Source organism: Anabrus simplex, chromosome 8 (assembly GCF_040414725.1).
Source record: "Anabrus simplex isolate iqAnaSimp1 chromosome 8, ASM4041472v1, whole genome shotgun sequence".
NCBI classification, from domain to species: Eukaryota; Metazoa; Arthropoda; class Insecta; order Orthoptera; family Tettigoniidae; genus Anabrus; species Anabrus simplex.
The window spans coordinates 5663977-5680936 of NC_090272.1; the positions used below are offsets into that span (position 1 = coordinate 5663977).

Below are 16960 nucleotides of genomic sequence, written 5' to 3' on the forward strand. Positions count from 1 at the left end.
AAAAGTTTTGAATGACTGAACACGAGGCCTGGACTCAACAACCTCACTATGAACTGACTTTGTACTCTGCATCTCAAAGTGCTTAGGCGACTCCCACTGTTGCGACCCCCCTATTGCCCTCGTTCTCTTCTTGTTTACTTGGAAACTGTGTTCATTTATCTGTTCCGCTGAGGCTTGCAGTTTGCTACGTCCCTTTGAATATCCTCAGTTAATATAACCTTTTCTATATGGTCTGGGGATTTCTTGTAAATACATTATTCAAAATTGTTCTAACACTTTACCATGTTACGGAACCTTATTATTGTACTTCTTATTCCTTCCACTGACCTCTCATTGGTCCCTGGTCCCAGCCTGTTTCTGATCGGACAGCTTGTCAATACATCTTTAAAATAATTATTACGTCGTGTGGATAGGTACCTTCTATGAATTGCTGCATATAGATATATGTTTGGTTCTATATACTTCCAAAATATCGTGACAATCTCCACAACGTATTTACTTGTAGCTTATCACTCAGGATCTAACATCCAGGTGAAATAAGAATTAACATTTAAACAATCACGTAATACTGTAAAAAGTAGAGTCGAAGAGATTCTATTACAATTTCTTAACAATAAGGAACTAGGCTTCGACAATTTCATCAGAAGTGTTATTTCAACTTTACCAAAGAAATACATATATCTAAATTTATTATTTTTTATTATGACTTATATCATTCAGGAGATACATGTGGTCTGAATGAGACAGAAATGGCTACCAAGCACATTCTTTTTCTTTTTTTAGAAATGATAATACAAATTTACATTTATGCATATTGACTGTAACTCCTAATGGCAATCATTGCATTTTTAAGGATTTTTCACACTGTACGTGGAAACTTTTCCATTATCATTAACACCTATTGTAGCTTGCTTGAAACTCGTCTTCTTGCCATTCACGTCGCTTGAGCCACTTGAGGATGATGAGAATACTGCATAATTTCCACCACTTGGGGGTGGAATCTCTTGACCAATGCGTGAGCCCAGCTCAGGAGGATAGTACTCTGCTTGCCCAAATCCTCCTCGTGTTCCCAGACTGACCGACGCTTGGGCGCCAACAGGACCGTCACCATCTGATGAAGATCCGGTGAATGCGAAAGCTCCTCTGGTGTCAAGACCTGCGGCACCACCGGGGACACCATCTGTTGAGGTGGATACAAATGCTCCTTGATTACCTCCATAGCCTCCTTGACTACTGCCGTGGCCTGCTGGAGCTTCATAGCCTCCTTGAATACCACCAAGGCCTGCTGGAGCTCCATAGCCTCCTTGCTGGGCTCCAAAGCCTGCTGAAGGGACGCCGAAATCTCCTCTGGTTCCATAGCCGGCTGGAGCTCCGAATCCTTGGTGACCTCCGTATCCCTCTTGCCCGCCTTGGTATCCGAACCCTGAACCTGCGTATCCTCCCGGCTGTCCAAAATTGGGTTGTTGGTATCCTTGTCCTCCATACCCTCCTGGGTTTCCAAAGCCACCTCCGGAAACACCACCACCATAACCATAGTCTATGGAGTTGCTGCTAAAACCTGGACCAAAGCTGGAAAGAGCAATCAAAAGAGGTTTAAAATCACTGAAGAGAATAAAATGCATTAATTCCTTACATTTCTAGAAACTAAATTGACCCATTTAATCGTTGCATACATCCGAGACACTTTTTTTTTTCTTTTTTTGCTATTTGCTTTACGTCGCACCGACATAGATGGATCTTATGGCTACGATGGGAGAGGAAAGACCTAGGAACGGGAAGGAAGCAGGCGTGGGCTTAATTAAGGTACATCCCCAGCATTTGCCTGGTGTGAAAATGGGAAACCATGGAAAACCATCTTCAGGACTGCCGACATTGGGATTCGAACCCACTATCTCCCGGATGCGTGCTCATAGCTGTGCGCCCCTAACCACACGGCCAACTTGCCCACATCCATGACTCCGTCAAGACAGTAATTTATGAGCAATATGATCCATAAATCATTGTCTCTTAAGAAGTTCCTCCCTCGATTTTAAAGACTATCCTAAGATCAGTCTTGAAAAGAGGAAAAGACTAGCCACAGTATTTTATGTAACCTAGGATTAAATGATACCTTGAATATTTAACGGATGATCATTCTAAACGAGCAGTGTGCAAGACTTGCGCTGTTCTCGCGCTATCGTGAACCAGGGGAGCGACCACGTCTGACCACTTCCTCCCCTCTCGCGCGATATTGGGTGAATGTGTGTGTGTTTGCCGCCAGTCGTGACACTGACTGCGTCCTGGAGTGGAAGTGAAGTGGGCTCAGGCAACCCACAGAACGTACTGGGCTAAGAGTTAGGAACCACGTATTCCAAGCGGCCTCAACGAAACAAGAAATAATACAGCTTACTTTACTTTACTCAGAGGCCCAGGGTTCGATTCCCGGCCGGGACAGGGATTTTTACCCGGACTTCGGGGCTAGTTGGAGGCCCTCTCAGCCTATGTGAAATGGTGGGCCCAATTTACAAATCCAGGAATAACGACCGACAAGATTCATCACGCTCACCACGCGTCAACACTGAATCTGCAGGCCTTCGGGTGAGCGGTCTCTTGGTAGCCAAAGGTCCCCCGGGGCCAGTAATGCAAGATATAGGCATGTGCACTTAGTCCTCTCAGCAATACTGTGACCTGAGATTGGACGTGTGTTGGTTGATTTACGTTTGGACTGTACAAGATTCCTATGTTTTCATACCGTCAACCACCCGGAGTACGTTATATATGCACGTTGTCAGGACATCGCCAAATTCGCAAAAGAAAAGGGAAAACGCTCGGAGATGGCCGTGTGGTTAGGGCTTGCATTCGAGAGATGGAAGCCCAGAAAATGGTTTACCGTGGTTTCCCTTTTTACACCAGGCAAATCCTGGGGCTGTAAGGTCACGGCCGCTTCTTTCCTACTCCTAACCGCTCGTCGCCATAAGACCTATATGTGTCGGTGCCACGTAAAACAACTTGAAGAAAAATGTTCTATTGACTCTTCTCAGTCTCACCTTTGGCTATAACAATATGAATGTGACTGAGGTATGAGCGATGCTAGTAATGCCATTCCTTTTGTAGCCACTCTCTGTTCTGAATGGTGTGAAAATGTTGCTCACAGGGTCGGTTGGTGTCTGAAGTTCAGTAGGCTTGGCAAGAGTTACGTAAAGGCAGCTTCTGGCTTGTTGAAGAAAGCAAAGGGAAATTCGGCCACTCTACTTTTCCCTAGTACATCTTTGCCATCTTTAACAGCTTATGGTGGGACTGTTGAGGATCCAACCTGCATTGAGGAATAATTCAAGAATACTCAACATAGTGAACCCATGACCTTTGTGTCACAAGAAATTAGAGTCTTAAAGTTACCACATGAGGCCCTATATTAATCGCGATGAGAAGCTCGAATACATTTTTAACTCGCAGAGGCGCACGAGGCAAGAAAATTGCCACTTTCTTTCTCACGCTATGAGATGTGACGTCGCTCACACTGTCGAGGGTGGATGGATACAGAATAAAGTGTTGGTTAAATAAATATATTTATTAAAAGGAATTAGCAGTGAACCTAATGTAATGAGTGTCCTGTAATATCTGTGAGACAACTGGTCTGTAGTAATACAGCTTTGAGATTGCTAAGCAGTTTCCGAGGGAGTTTCGTGAAGAACGCGCGTGTCTATTCAACCCACACCACATCGTCAGAATATAGTGTCTATCAAACGAGGTCATTTAACCATTCAATTTGGTACGAGATAATTTTAAATGTTCGTGAACAATGTCAGTAGCAATTTAGCAAGTACTTGGTTACAGTAAAACTGCTTTAAATACATTTTCACAAGGTCGGAAAATGTACGCAAAATTTCTTGGCGGCAAGGAAAATGCCTAAGAGAGGGGACGGAAAACTATAAATAAAGGGATGCGCCATCTTGAAATCACCCTGCATTGAATCACTGTAGTTCGAGAGAGAAGGTAATACTGATGGGTAAATTGATCGGCGAGTAACAGACTAAGTCCAGCAGAAACGTAGATTTAAATCGATGTGGCTGGAGTATTGTCTCCAAGTGGAGATAGTTTTTGTTCATTACAGTATTAATCATATGTAAAGACGGGCATCTGAATGCCGCAGTAGTATTACTGAAATTCAAACAATATTGTGTCGTAAAAAGGAAAAAAGGTATCCGTGTGAAGTCGACAGCAGTCTTGTTCGGTCCTCGAGAATATCGAGTGAAGGGTACTTTTTGTCCCTTTATTCCAGGAAAGAAATAATGAATAAAATAAAATAAAATGTGAATCCAGAAGTGTTGAAATGGCAAAATGAAAACCGCAAAGTTGCTGGTGAGCTTATACGATGGAAGCTGACGTGCAGTTAAGGTAGGTGAAATGCCACTATCACCGCCTGTGTATCTCTTTTATGTCACACTTATATTTTGTATTGGGTATTTATGACGCAGTTTGGTCACCCATTTGTTTCGTGAAATGTCTGAAAATATGACGAAAGGTCATTTGTTTTTCATGCTTTAATAAATTATTACGAATGCCGTGTAATGTGTTGTAAATAGTCAGTTTGAGGGATATGAAGCGATATAACGTCTAAGGTAGATCGTCATTTCAGTGAGATTATTTCATGTACTTGTGGTGTTTAAGTTAAGATTTTTAATCTGACGTACATTATTTTGTGTTTGAGTATTAAACTCAGTGGATAACCGTGGTTACACATTTTCAATCGGGTGTAGGCGCGCTGTCATGTTGAGCAATGTAGAAGGGGGAATATCTGTCACGAAGAGACTACTATGTCTGTTCAAACTGTGTATTACTGACGATAAATAACAGTAAAGTTTGTCAGTCATTTTTGTGAAGTCCAGTTCAGAAATACGAGGTCACGTTATGCGAAGATGTTTCATTATTAGAGTATTGTGTGTGGTTTTGCGTTATGGATTCTAAGGATTATTATTTCATTCTTTTTGTCATTGAGATTTGTCGTATTTAAAGCAAGAGGTTTAAGTTTTGTTAAGATATGAGTTGAGGTAGGATTTTTGTGAATCAGGTGATTGGAAGCCTGTAATTATGCCGGGAATTCTGTGTGAACTCGAAGTTATTTGTATAATGTTTGAGATGGAAATCGTGAAGGAATCCACGGGAGTGTCAATTCGTAACGTGTATAATTATTGAATGACATCTTAAAGAAAATTTCTGTGCATAATCTGTTTGGGCCAGGAATGTCGTATTTGTAATTTTATCAGTGAGATCATAGATTTCATTCTTTTAAGACCAGTTAAGCGTAACTACACATATGGAACTTGTCAAAGGTAGAAGAGCGGAAAGATACTCATTCCGCTAGACAGCTGATTGAGAGGTTGCCACTGGGGGAGATAACGGTATCATTGTTGTCTGTCGACGTGTTAAAACAGTCAGACCGTTTTCTTTAGAAGGGAGTTCGTAATTTTGCAACAAACTAATTAAAATTTTCATCCATGAGTAACGTGTATGTTATTAGATAGCATTCTCTAATATTAATTTGTTTAACCTAGATCTGAACGTATATTGAAACCACGGAAGTTAGACTATAATGAGCGAAGTTGACCATTCCAGGGTGTCCAAAATAGAGTGTTGGTGGTAGTTATTGATTTATTTTTGAGGGGTGCACAAACACTTATTTAAATTTCATGATGGAATGTGACATAGGGTTGGCTTACATTTTACGTCGAGTTACTTATGCCGATTTTTGTGCTTAATAATTAGGGTTACCCAAGTGTTAATAATTGCTAGTGTTAGATTAAACTTATGGTGTGATGACATGAAACATGATATAATACTGGAAATAAATAACACATATTATCATTATAGACTCTTATGCCTTTCAGCGTTCAGTCTGCAAGCCTCTGTGAATTTACTAAACGTCGCCACAATCCTCGATTTGCAACTAATGTTGTGGCCTCATTTAGTTCTATACCTCTTATCTTTAAATCGTTAGAAACCGAGTCTAACCATCGTCGTCTTGGTCTACCAGCTGCGCGATATCAAGCGACCGTAAACATTATAAAATAAAACGCAAATGAATTTAAGTAGGAAGTTGTTTAAGAAACCATTCGTCCGTGGAGATATTTTTGTTGTTAAGTAGGATTTATAAAAATAATTTCAATTTATTAAATTATTAAACTCATTGGATATAATTAAGGAGTATATCAACTTGAGGCTCCGACGGGAACAGGCAGGCTTTCGATCGAATCGCTCGTGTGTAGACCAAATAAACACCTTGAGGATAATTCTGGAGCAGTGTGCTGAATGGTCATCTCACCTCTATGCAGTGTTTATCGATTTTGAAGAAGCTTTTGATTCGATCAACAGAGAAGCTATGTGGAAGGAAGTGAAGCGGTATGGACTGCCATCACAAATTACCAACCTCATTCAGGAAACATACCGTGATTATACATGCAGAGTCATACATGAGGGCCGTGTATCTGAGCCTATATCTGTACGTTCAGGAGTACGTCAAGGTTGTATCCTCTCGCCAACCATGTTCCTGGTGGTGATTGATGCGGTAATGCGGAATGTAACGCGAAATGTGAAACTCGGTATCCAGTGGGGATTGGCTAATAGGCTAGAAGACCTAGACTTCGCTGACGATGTGTGTATCCTGTCTGAGGCACAGGGTGAAATGCAATCAAAGATTGAAGACTTGGTAAAAGAACGAAAAAAGGTGGGACTAACGATTAACTCAAAGAAGACCAAGGCCCTAAGGATGAACACCAACAAACTAGACCCATTTGTCTTCAGCGATGAACCTATAGAGGATGTGGATAGTTTCACCTACTTGGGCAGTGTAGTTACCAAAGATGGAGGAGCAGTACAGGATGTTTCTCAACGTATACAAAAAGCAAATGGTGCCTTGTTCGGCTCTATCCGGTATGGAAGAACAACAAAAAACCATCAGGACCAAACTTCGCATTTTCCGAAGTAATGTCAAGGCTGTTCTACTGTATGGGTCCGAGACCTGGAAGGTGACTAAGGTGATTACCTCCAAGTTGCAGACCTTTGTCAACCGATGTTTAAGGAAGATTTTAAACATCTACTGGCCGGAAGTAATCTCCAATCATGAACTATGGAGGAGGACGGGTGAAACCGAGATGGCCATACAGATAAAGCGGCGGAAATGGAAATGGATAGGGCATACGTTGAGGAAAGGTGAGAGAGAGGCACTGGATTGGAACCCGCAGGGTAAAAGGAGGAGAGGAAGGCCGAGATCTGTACACATGGAGGCAACGGAAGAAGGCAAGACCTGGAGAGAGGTGAAGGGGATCAGATGGAGAAACTTTGTTGATGCCCTCTGCTCCACAAGGAACAACAGGAATTAAGTCAAGTAAGTCAAGGATTTATAAAAATTATTTCAATTTATTAAATTATTAAACTCATTGGAAACCGTATTTCTGAAATAACTTAAAGCCAAGTGAATAACTTGAAGATGTATTCTGTAAATCTTAGTTTATTTTGCTGGGAAAGTTTAATTATTAACGTAACGCTTAAGGGGACATGTCCAATTGTAATGGATTTTACTGCCGCAAAGTATTGTGAGCATTGTTGTTGATGTATTATTTGACTTTGATTGATTGAGCATTAAATGTGCTGGGATTAGTAAAGTGGAAACCTTGGTCATCAACCGATGTAACTTAATCATGTTTGGCGTTCAGCTTAAAAACTTGGATGCGATAGCTGCAGTCGCTTAAGTGCGGCCAGTATCCAGTATTCGGGAGATAGTAGGTTCGAACCCCACTGTCGGCAGCCCTGAAAATGGTTTTCCGTGGTTTCCCATTTTCACACCAGGCAAATTCTGGGGCTGTACCTTAATTAAGGCCACGGCCGCTTCCTTCCCACTCCTAGCCCTTCCCTCTCCCATCGTCGCCATAAGACCTATCTGTGTCGGTGCGACGTAAAGCAACTAACAACAACAACAAAAAAACTTGGATGGTCATGGGGTCATCAACCTCAGTGACTTAGATTAAGGCCATATGCCATTATAGCATCACTTTCCTTGCGGTCATCATCTACAATGACTTTAAAGTAAATTAGAAGTTTAGAAGTCGGTCCATGACAGAGTCACAGGTCACATCGATTCAATTAATGGTCCGTGCCGTACATCCACTGTGTGGTACATACCGATTGGACTGCCTTAATTATACCAAGAGTCCAGAGTTCGTGTTACGAGGGCTGGACCATCACGAATCATTATGATGGTACATGTAGCCTCACATGGAAGCCGAATTTAAGGATTTCCAGACTTTCTTTTCTTTACTCTCATTTGTGACAATGGTTTCTAGTAAGGATACCCATCAGGCAGTTAAGTCAAAGCTGTATCACCGCGAATCCATGACGGAGCCTACAGCGAGGAGATCACGAACACCAACTATCTATCACCAAAACACGTACATTAAACCTCGAGGCTTCTCAAACCATTATAACCTCTCCTCTGCGTTGTAATTAGTGTTGTGTTGTTCGGACAAGATAGTTATAATGTTGTTTCTGAATTTTTCTCATTTAAATATTTCTTAATAAACAGCAAATTTTTCTAAAGTTGTTCATTTAAGTAGATAGATTAAGATTACTGAAACCCGCCTTTTACCACAGCAAGTGACGAAGAACCCGTTAACGACCCAAGAGACAGATCACATGCTAATTGCTGATAGGTAAGGAAGGTCCTTAATGGACCTACAAGCGTTCAGTACATACATACAAGGGAAGAACTGTATCACCGCCAATCCATGACGGAGCCTACAGCGAGGAGATCACGAACACCAACTATCTATCACCAAAACACGTACATTAAACCTCGAGGCTTTCACCAGCCATATTCCTGTTGTGACAGGGCACGGGGGTAAATACATGGAGCCAGTCGGCAGATGTGATTTCAAAAATACTAGTTAACAATCTCGCTTCCCATAATTCACTCACGCACAAATTTCCCAACGATTGAAGGTGGAGGCGATGATGCCCATGAACTTGTCACTGGAGCTCGTACCAATTCACTGGCGAGGTCTGTACTGATGTATTCGCACTTCATCTCCCTGTACCACCTTCTCTCTTCTAACAGTAGTTTTGTGAAATTTCCGTGGTATAAATTCTCTTTATGCCTTAACACTTCTTGTTTGTAATTTCGCCCCGCAGTTATTTCTTTCTCTCTTAATCCGTGTACCCACTAGAGTTTGTTTTTCCCTCGGACTCTGCGAGGGATCCCACCTCTACCGTCTCAAGAGTAATGTCTTGGAGCGTGAGGCTTTGGGTTGGGAATGAAACTGGGAAGGAGGACCAGTACCTCGCCCAGGCGGCCTCAGCTGCTATGCTGAACACGGGCCTTGTGGTTGGATGGGAAGATTGGAAGGGATAGATAAGCAAGAGGGAAGGAAATGGCCGTGGCCTTAAGTTAGGTACCATCCCGGCATTTGCCTGGAGGAGAAGTGGGAAGCCACGGAAAACCACTTCCAGAATGGCTGAGGTGAGAATCGAACGCCCCCCTACTCATTTCATCTCCCGAGGCAGAGTGGACTCAGTTCCAGCCCTTGTACTACTAAAATTTGGTGGTAAAGCCGGGAATCGAACACGGGCCTTCGGGGGTGGCAGCTAGTCACACCACTACCTCACAGCCTGTGTTTGCTCTCAAAGTGAGCGCCTAAGACGTGCGTCAGTTCTTCGTCCTGACGTACTATAGTTTCGAGAAACATTCTTATTGGAGGACCTGTAAATTCTAATCCTACTTATCCAACGTAGGACAAGAATGTACACATCCGCCAGTAAGCCCGCCTGGTGGCCACCATTGTTAAGGGATCAAGTCTAGATAGATAATCCGACACCGTGGTAATCGGTTCGAGTCCGTTTGGTCGGACTGTTGGCGGGCAGGGTAGGGGAGGTGGTGGTATACAATTTATAATCACTGTATTGCGTGCCAAAAGCCAGGATTCAATTGCAAATCTTTTCGCAGTGTTCACATAGAGTGAGGTTATATGATGTTGACGGTGATTCGTCCGTAGTGCATCAGTCTTGAGCACACCCCGTAGTGTTGTTCGACAGCAGTAGCCTACATGCCGACACCTTAATTCACCCTCCCCCTACGTCATTATCATCGTCATCTCACATCCAGACGCGTAGGACGTCAAATACAAAGGCTTGCACTAGGTGAGCCAAACATGTCCTAGGACACTTCTGGCACTAAACTGCATAAGCTAAATATAAATAATGTATCGGCTGTTTACAGGGTGTGGTGGAAATGAATGAGGTTCGTCCGTGTAACAAGTGATAGAAGAGACTATTGTAAACAACCTATGTGAAGAAATTGTCAGCTATCCTTAAATTTCAAATGAAATATAAAATGTTAATATTTTTGGGCTTTCCGAAATTCTTCAGGCAGCAGTGGCAAACTAAGCGTGCTGTAGCTAGAGGTGTTTGTGGTGTGGCAAGGTGGGTGAGAGGATCCAAGCAGACACCAACCTAGCCTTGGAGGAGAGGGCGACCTGGGGACATCACAGCAGTGTTGACGTTTTGTTTATCAGAGGGCACTGACATCTCGAAAAAAATGACGACTGAAGGTTTGTGATTTTTCTCCGCAGCAATAATTAAGATAGTTTTAAAGGCTTTCAAGATGTTTGCTTAGAATTCTAACTCTCACGCCAAATTCAAATGACTTACCATATTACAATTAAATCCTGTATGTTTTATTAACGTTCAATCAATCAATCAATCAATCAATCAATCAATCAATCAATCAATCAATCAATCAATCAATCAATCAATCAATCAATCAATCAATCAATCAATCAATCAATCAATCAATCAATCAATCAATCAATCAATCAATCAATCAATCAATCAATCAATCAATCACCATTAGGGCAGTCGCCCAGGTGGCAGATTCCCTATCTGTTGTTTACCTAGTTTTTCTTAAATTATCCCAAAGCATATGGAAATTTAATGAACATCTCCCTTGATAAATTATTCCAATCCCTAACTCATTTTTCTATAATAGAATATTTGTGCCAATTTCTTCACTTGAATTCCAATTTCATCTTCAAATTGCGGTCATTCCTACTTTTAAAGACACCACTCAAACTTATTCTTCTACTGATGTCATTCAAAGGCATCTCTCCACTCAGAGCTCAGACCATACCGCTTAGTCGAGCAGCTCGTCTCCTTTCCCTCAAGTCTTCCCAGCCCCAACTTTGCAACATTTTCATAACGCTACTCTTTTGTCGGAAATCACCCAGAACAAATCGAGCTGCTGTTCTTTGGAATTTTTCCAGTTCTCGAAACAAGTAATCCTGGAACCATACTGTAGTACGGGTATTACCAGAGACTTATATGCCCTGTCCTTTATTTGCTTACTACAACCCCTTAATTCCCTCATAACTATGTGCAGAGATCTGTATCCTTTATTTACAATACCTTTAATGTGGTTACCCCAATGAACAGTTTTCCTCTTATTAAAACCTAGCTACTTAGAGTGATCCCCATAAGGAACTTTCACACCATCAACGCAGTAATTACAACTGAGAGGACTTTTCCTATTTGTAAAACTCACAACCTGACTTTTAACCCCGTTTATCAACACACCATTGCCTGTTGTCCATATCACAACATTGTAGAGGTCACGTTGCAGTTGCTCACAATATTGTAACTTATTTATTACCCATTACAGAATAACATCATCCGCAAAAAGCCTTATCTGATTCCAGTTCTTTACCTATATAAAATAAGGTATCCTGGCCGACTGATTCATCATCGCCGGGCCAAAACTACTGGACATTAAGAAATGAAATTTTGAGGATACATTTATATTACAATGTAGGTGCTCGCTAGGGGAGGATTTTTTGTATATTCCGTCGCTAAGAGGGTTAAAAGGTTGGGGGGTGGATTTTTAAAATGAGTGTATCTATATCTCAAAACTTTAAAAATTAACAGATGTAAAAATTGGTATTTAGAATTTTCTTTAAAAGTAAAGAAACGCGTATTTTTTGTTATCGGAAAATCCCACTAGGAGGGGCGAAAAAGGGTGAAAAAGGGGTTGAATGCCTTTAAAGAGCATACTTATATCTCAGAAACTGAATATATCACAGACCTGAAAATAGGTATTTCTAATCTCCTTTAAAAATAAAGAAACACGTATTTGTTTGTTTTTGGAAAATCCAATTAATGGGGGTTAAACAGGAGTGAAAATTGGGTGAATTTTTAGAAAGATTACTGTATATCTACCCCTATGGCACATCAGCCCCAAAGGACCATGGCGTACCAAGGGGCCGCTGCTCAGCCTGAAGGCCTGTAGATTACGAGGTGTCGTATGGTCAGCATGACGGATCCTCTCGGCCGTTGTTCTTGGCTTTCTAGACCGGGTCCTCTATCTCACCGTCAGATAGCTCCTCGACTGTAATAACGTAGGCTGAGTGGAACTGGAACCAGCCCTCAGATGCAGGTAAACATCCCTGACCTGGCCGGGAATTGAACCCGGGACCTCCGGGCAAGAGGCGGGGACGCTACCCCTATACCGCAGGGCCGGCACAGTATATCTCAAAAACTTAATATGTTACAGAAGAGAAAGATGGTATTTTTAATATCTATTAAAAATAAGGAAACATGTAATTTTTATTTTCGGGAAAACCACTTGGGTGGGGGGTAAAAGGGACTGAAAATCGGGTTGAATTCTTTTTATTAAGATACTATATCTCAAAAACTGAAGATGTTACAGACGTGAAAACTGGTATTTGAAATCTCCTTCAAAAATATAGAAATATGTATTTTTTGTTTTCAGAAATCCACTTGAGGAAGGGGAAATTGAAAATTTAATTGAATTATTTGTAGGAAGATATTATAATCTCAAAAACGAAAGATGTTGGAAACGTGAAAATTGGTATTTGGATCTCCTTTAAAAACAAAGAAAAACGCATTTTGGGATGAAAATCATCTTGGGGGACGGGGTAAAAAGGAGTTGAATTCCTTTTATGAGGACACATATCTCAAAAACTGAAGATGTTACAGTCGTGATAACTGCTATTTAAAAGAACCTTTACTAATAAAGAAACAAGTATTTTTTCCGGAAATTTCACTTAACGGGAGGGGGGGGGGAGTGTGAAAGGCAGTGAAAAAAGTGAATAATTTTTATGAGGATACTTATATCTCAAAACTGAAGGTAACAGACGTGAACACTGGTATTTGGAATCTCCTTTAAACATAAAGTAACACGCCTTCTGTTTAGGGGTTGGTAATTCAACTTAACGGCTGTGGGGTGAAAAAGGAGTTGGGGCAAATTGATTTTACTCTTCATAATGTACTTTATTCTGGTCGTAAATCGATCATTCTTAATCTTTCCTGGGTTCGTTTTCAAGAGCCACCTTTTAGTTTGGAAACCTTAAAGTTAGATTACGGTAGATTATCCTGGCATATAAATAAAAATGTAACCACATTTGAAATGAACGATAGCACGGACATTGACAGTGCAATTGTTCACCTCTACAATAAGGTCAATAATGCACGGACGTATCGCCAGAAATAACGCGCACTTGGCTACGCGCGACAGTAAGTGGCCTCACTCGAGAAAACAGAAGGCATATAGGTTCTCATTTTACCACCATATTGCAACTTTAGTATTAAACTAGCAAGATACCCGTGCTCCGCTGCGATATTATACTGAAAGTTAGAATGGAATGCTTAACATCTATACATATAGATAAGAGTTTTGTGTGTACATTGCTCAGAATTTAAAAAGGATGGTATTTCTGTACCGGTCGTGTCCACAGTAACAAGGAGGTGCACTTTTTAATTTTCCGATATGTCTGTCTGTCTGTATGTCTATGTTTGTATGTATGTACACGCAGTACGAGAAAACGGCTGAAGAGAATTTAATGAAAATCGGTATGCAAAGTCGGAGAATAAGTCGCTACAATCTAGGCCATATATAACTTTATTCACGCTGATAGAAATGGTGAAATGTCGTATGGCTTTTAGTGCCGGGATATCCCAGGACGGTGCAGGTCTTTCTATTTGACTCCCGTAGGCGACCTGCGCGTCGTGATGAGGATGAAATGATGATGAAGACAACACATACACCCAGCCCCCGTGCCATTGGAATTAACCAGTTAAGGTTAAAATCCCCGACCCAGCCGGCAATCGAACCCGGGACCCTCTGAACCGAAGGCCAGTAGGCTACTGCTGTCGAAATACCATTTCACTCAGTGTGAATTAAATTATTTATGGCCTGGATTATAGCGACTTATTCCCCGACTTTGCATACCGATTTTCATTAAATTCTCTTCAGCCGTTTTCTCGTGATGCGTGTACAGACAGACAGACAGACAGACAGACAGACAGACAGACAGACAGACAGACAGACAGACAGACAGACAGACAGACAGACAGACAGACAGACAGACAGACAGACAGACAGACAGACAGACAGACAGACAGACATTACGGGAAATTAAAAGGTGCATTTCCTTGTTACTGTGGACACGACCGGTACAGAAATGCCATCCTCTTTAAATTCTGAGCAATGTACAGACTAAACTCTTATTTTATATATATATAGATTAGATGTAAGTATCCTCATACAATTAATTCAATTAATTTTTCAGTTCTTTAACCCCCCTCACCCCTCCTTCATTAGATTTTCCGAGAACACGTATTTCTTTACTTTTAAAGGAGATTCCAAATACCAAATTTCACGTCTGTAACATGTTAAGTTTTTGAGATATACTGTGTAGACAGGCTCATTTTAAAATTTCACCCCCTTTTTATTTGCCCTTAAGTGAAATGTCCGAAAACAAATCACGTGTGTTTCCTTACATTTACAGCAGATTACGTTTCTGAGATATACTGTAGATATAGTCTTTCTAAAAATTCACCCCAGTTTGTCATCCCATTTAACCCCCATTAATTGGATTTTCCAAAAACTTTAAAAATACGTGTTTCTTTATTTTTAAAGGAGATCCCAAATACCAATTTTCAGGTCTGTAATATCCTCAGTTTCTGTGATGTAAGTACTGTATCCCCATTCGAGGTATTCAACCCATTTTTCCACTCATTTTCACCCCTCCTATTGGGATTTTCCGAAAAGAAAAAATTACGTGTTTTTTATTTTTAAAGGAGATCTAAATACCAATTTTTACATCTGTAAACTTAGTTTTGAGATATAGACACACTCATTTTAAAAATTCACCCCCACTTTTCACCCTGTTAGCTAAGGAATATCCAAAAATACTCCCTTGGGGAGCACCTACATTGTAATATAAATATATCCTCAAAATTTCATTTCTTAATGTCCAGTATTTTTGGCTCGGCGATGATGAATCACGACATGTTGTTTTATATGTATGGATAGTGTAAAACATGATTCCACCTGTTTAGAAATGTACATGTCCTGAAGCACTCACTTTACTCCACATTACAGCCAGATGTCTTCTGTTCCAAACGATATCCTCAACCACATGCTGTTAGTTTTCGTAAATCAGATTTCATTGCTAATGATTACGGTTCGTTCGAACATGAGGAAGAAGTAACAGTTCACGGTGAGTCCAATATATCACGGGTCTACACTAGCATGGAAGGTATTCACATTCTTGACAGGGTGAAATGATGTAACGGGGAAAGAAAAAGGCACAAGAATGGAAATTCGAAGAAGTTTTTCTTTGTGATTTGGAATTAATTATTCTTATATTCCGATAGAGGTAAAATTTGAATCTAATTTATACACAAACTGCACGGAATCACCGAACCGTCAGTGTATCAGGACTGTAATATTCCACCCAAGTCAGAATATGCAGGCAAGGAGAAGTCTTTTCCGTTCAGGGCATGAAGACCTTTCTTCGACTCCGTGGCTGAGTAGTCAGTTTATTGGCCTTCGCTCGTGGTTCGGACCCTGGCTCGAGGAATGCGTGTTTGTGCTGTCCTCAACATCCTTACAACTCACATACCACACATGACACTGTCCTCCACCACAATAATACGCGGCAGATGTCACCCATCCTCATCGGAGAGCTTCACACGACATTATTAGTATTACGTCCGCCTCTGTGGTGTAGTGATTAGTGTGATTAGCTGCCACCCCCAGAGGCCCGGGTTCGATTCCCGGCTCTGCCACGAAATTTGAAAAGTTGTACAAGGGCTGGAACGGCGTGCACTCAGCCTCGGGAGGTCAACTGAGTAGAAGAGGGGGTTCAAACCTCAACCATCCTCGAAGTGGTTTTCCTTGGTTTCCAGCTTCTTCTCCAGATAAATGCCGGGATGGTACCTAACTTAAGGCGACCGCCGCTTCCTTCCGTCTTCCTTGTCTATCCCTTTCAATCTTCCCATCCCCCCACAAGGCCCCCGTTCAGCATAGCATGTGAGGCCGCCTGGGTGAGGTACTCGTCCTCCTTCCCAGTGGTATTCCTGACCCAAAGTCTCACTCATCAGGTCACTGCACTTGAGGCGGTAGAGGTGTGATCCCCCGCTGAGTCCGAGGGAAAACCAACCCTGGAGGGTGAACGGATTAATAAAGAAAGACTTATTATTTCACTAGAATAATATTGTTATTGCTTTCAAGTCCCATTATCTAGTTTTTCACGGTTTTCGTGACGCCCAGGTGCTGGAATGTTGTCCTGGAGGAGTGCTTTTACGTGCCAGTAAATCTACCCAAACGAGGCTGAGGTATATGAGAATCTTGATATTCCACCGAACTGAGCCAGGATCGAACTTGCCAAGTTTGGGGTCAGAAGGCCAGCGCCTCAACCGTCTGAGCAACTCAGCCCATCTATTTCACTAGATTGCGTATCAAAAACCTGGATTCAATAGCCCTTTCCAAATTTTACGTCGCCGGAAACCTTCGATGTGTTAGTGCGATGTCAAAACACTAGAAAATACTTATTATTATTTCTTACGTCAGTAACATGATCTAGGCTTTGTACGGATCAGTCTACCTCCGTCGGTTGTAATTGGGGAAGTATCCCTG

The 16960-nt window shown here is 41.5% G+C and overlaps 1 protein-coding gene across 2 annotated transcripts in view; it reads right to left on the minus strand.

The window, feature by feature from the left end:
* Positions 1-682: 682 nt before the first annotated feature.
* The window catches only part of LOC136879178 (uncharacterized), a 60828-nt gene continuing 44550 nt past the window's right edge, over positions 683-16960 (minus strand). For both annotated transcript variants that reach the window (XM_067152948.2, XM_067152947.2), the window contains one exon: positions 683-1569. In XM_067152948.2, coding sequence (XP_067009049.2) covers positions 849-1569 — 721 coding nt within the window. In that variant the 3' untranslated portion in view covers positions 683-848. The remainder of the gene's footprint in view (positions 1570-16960) is intronic.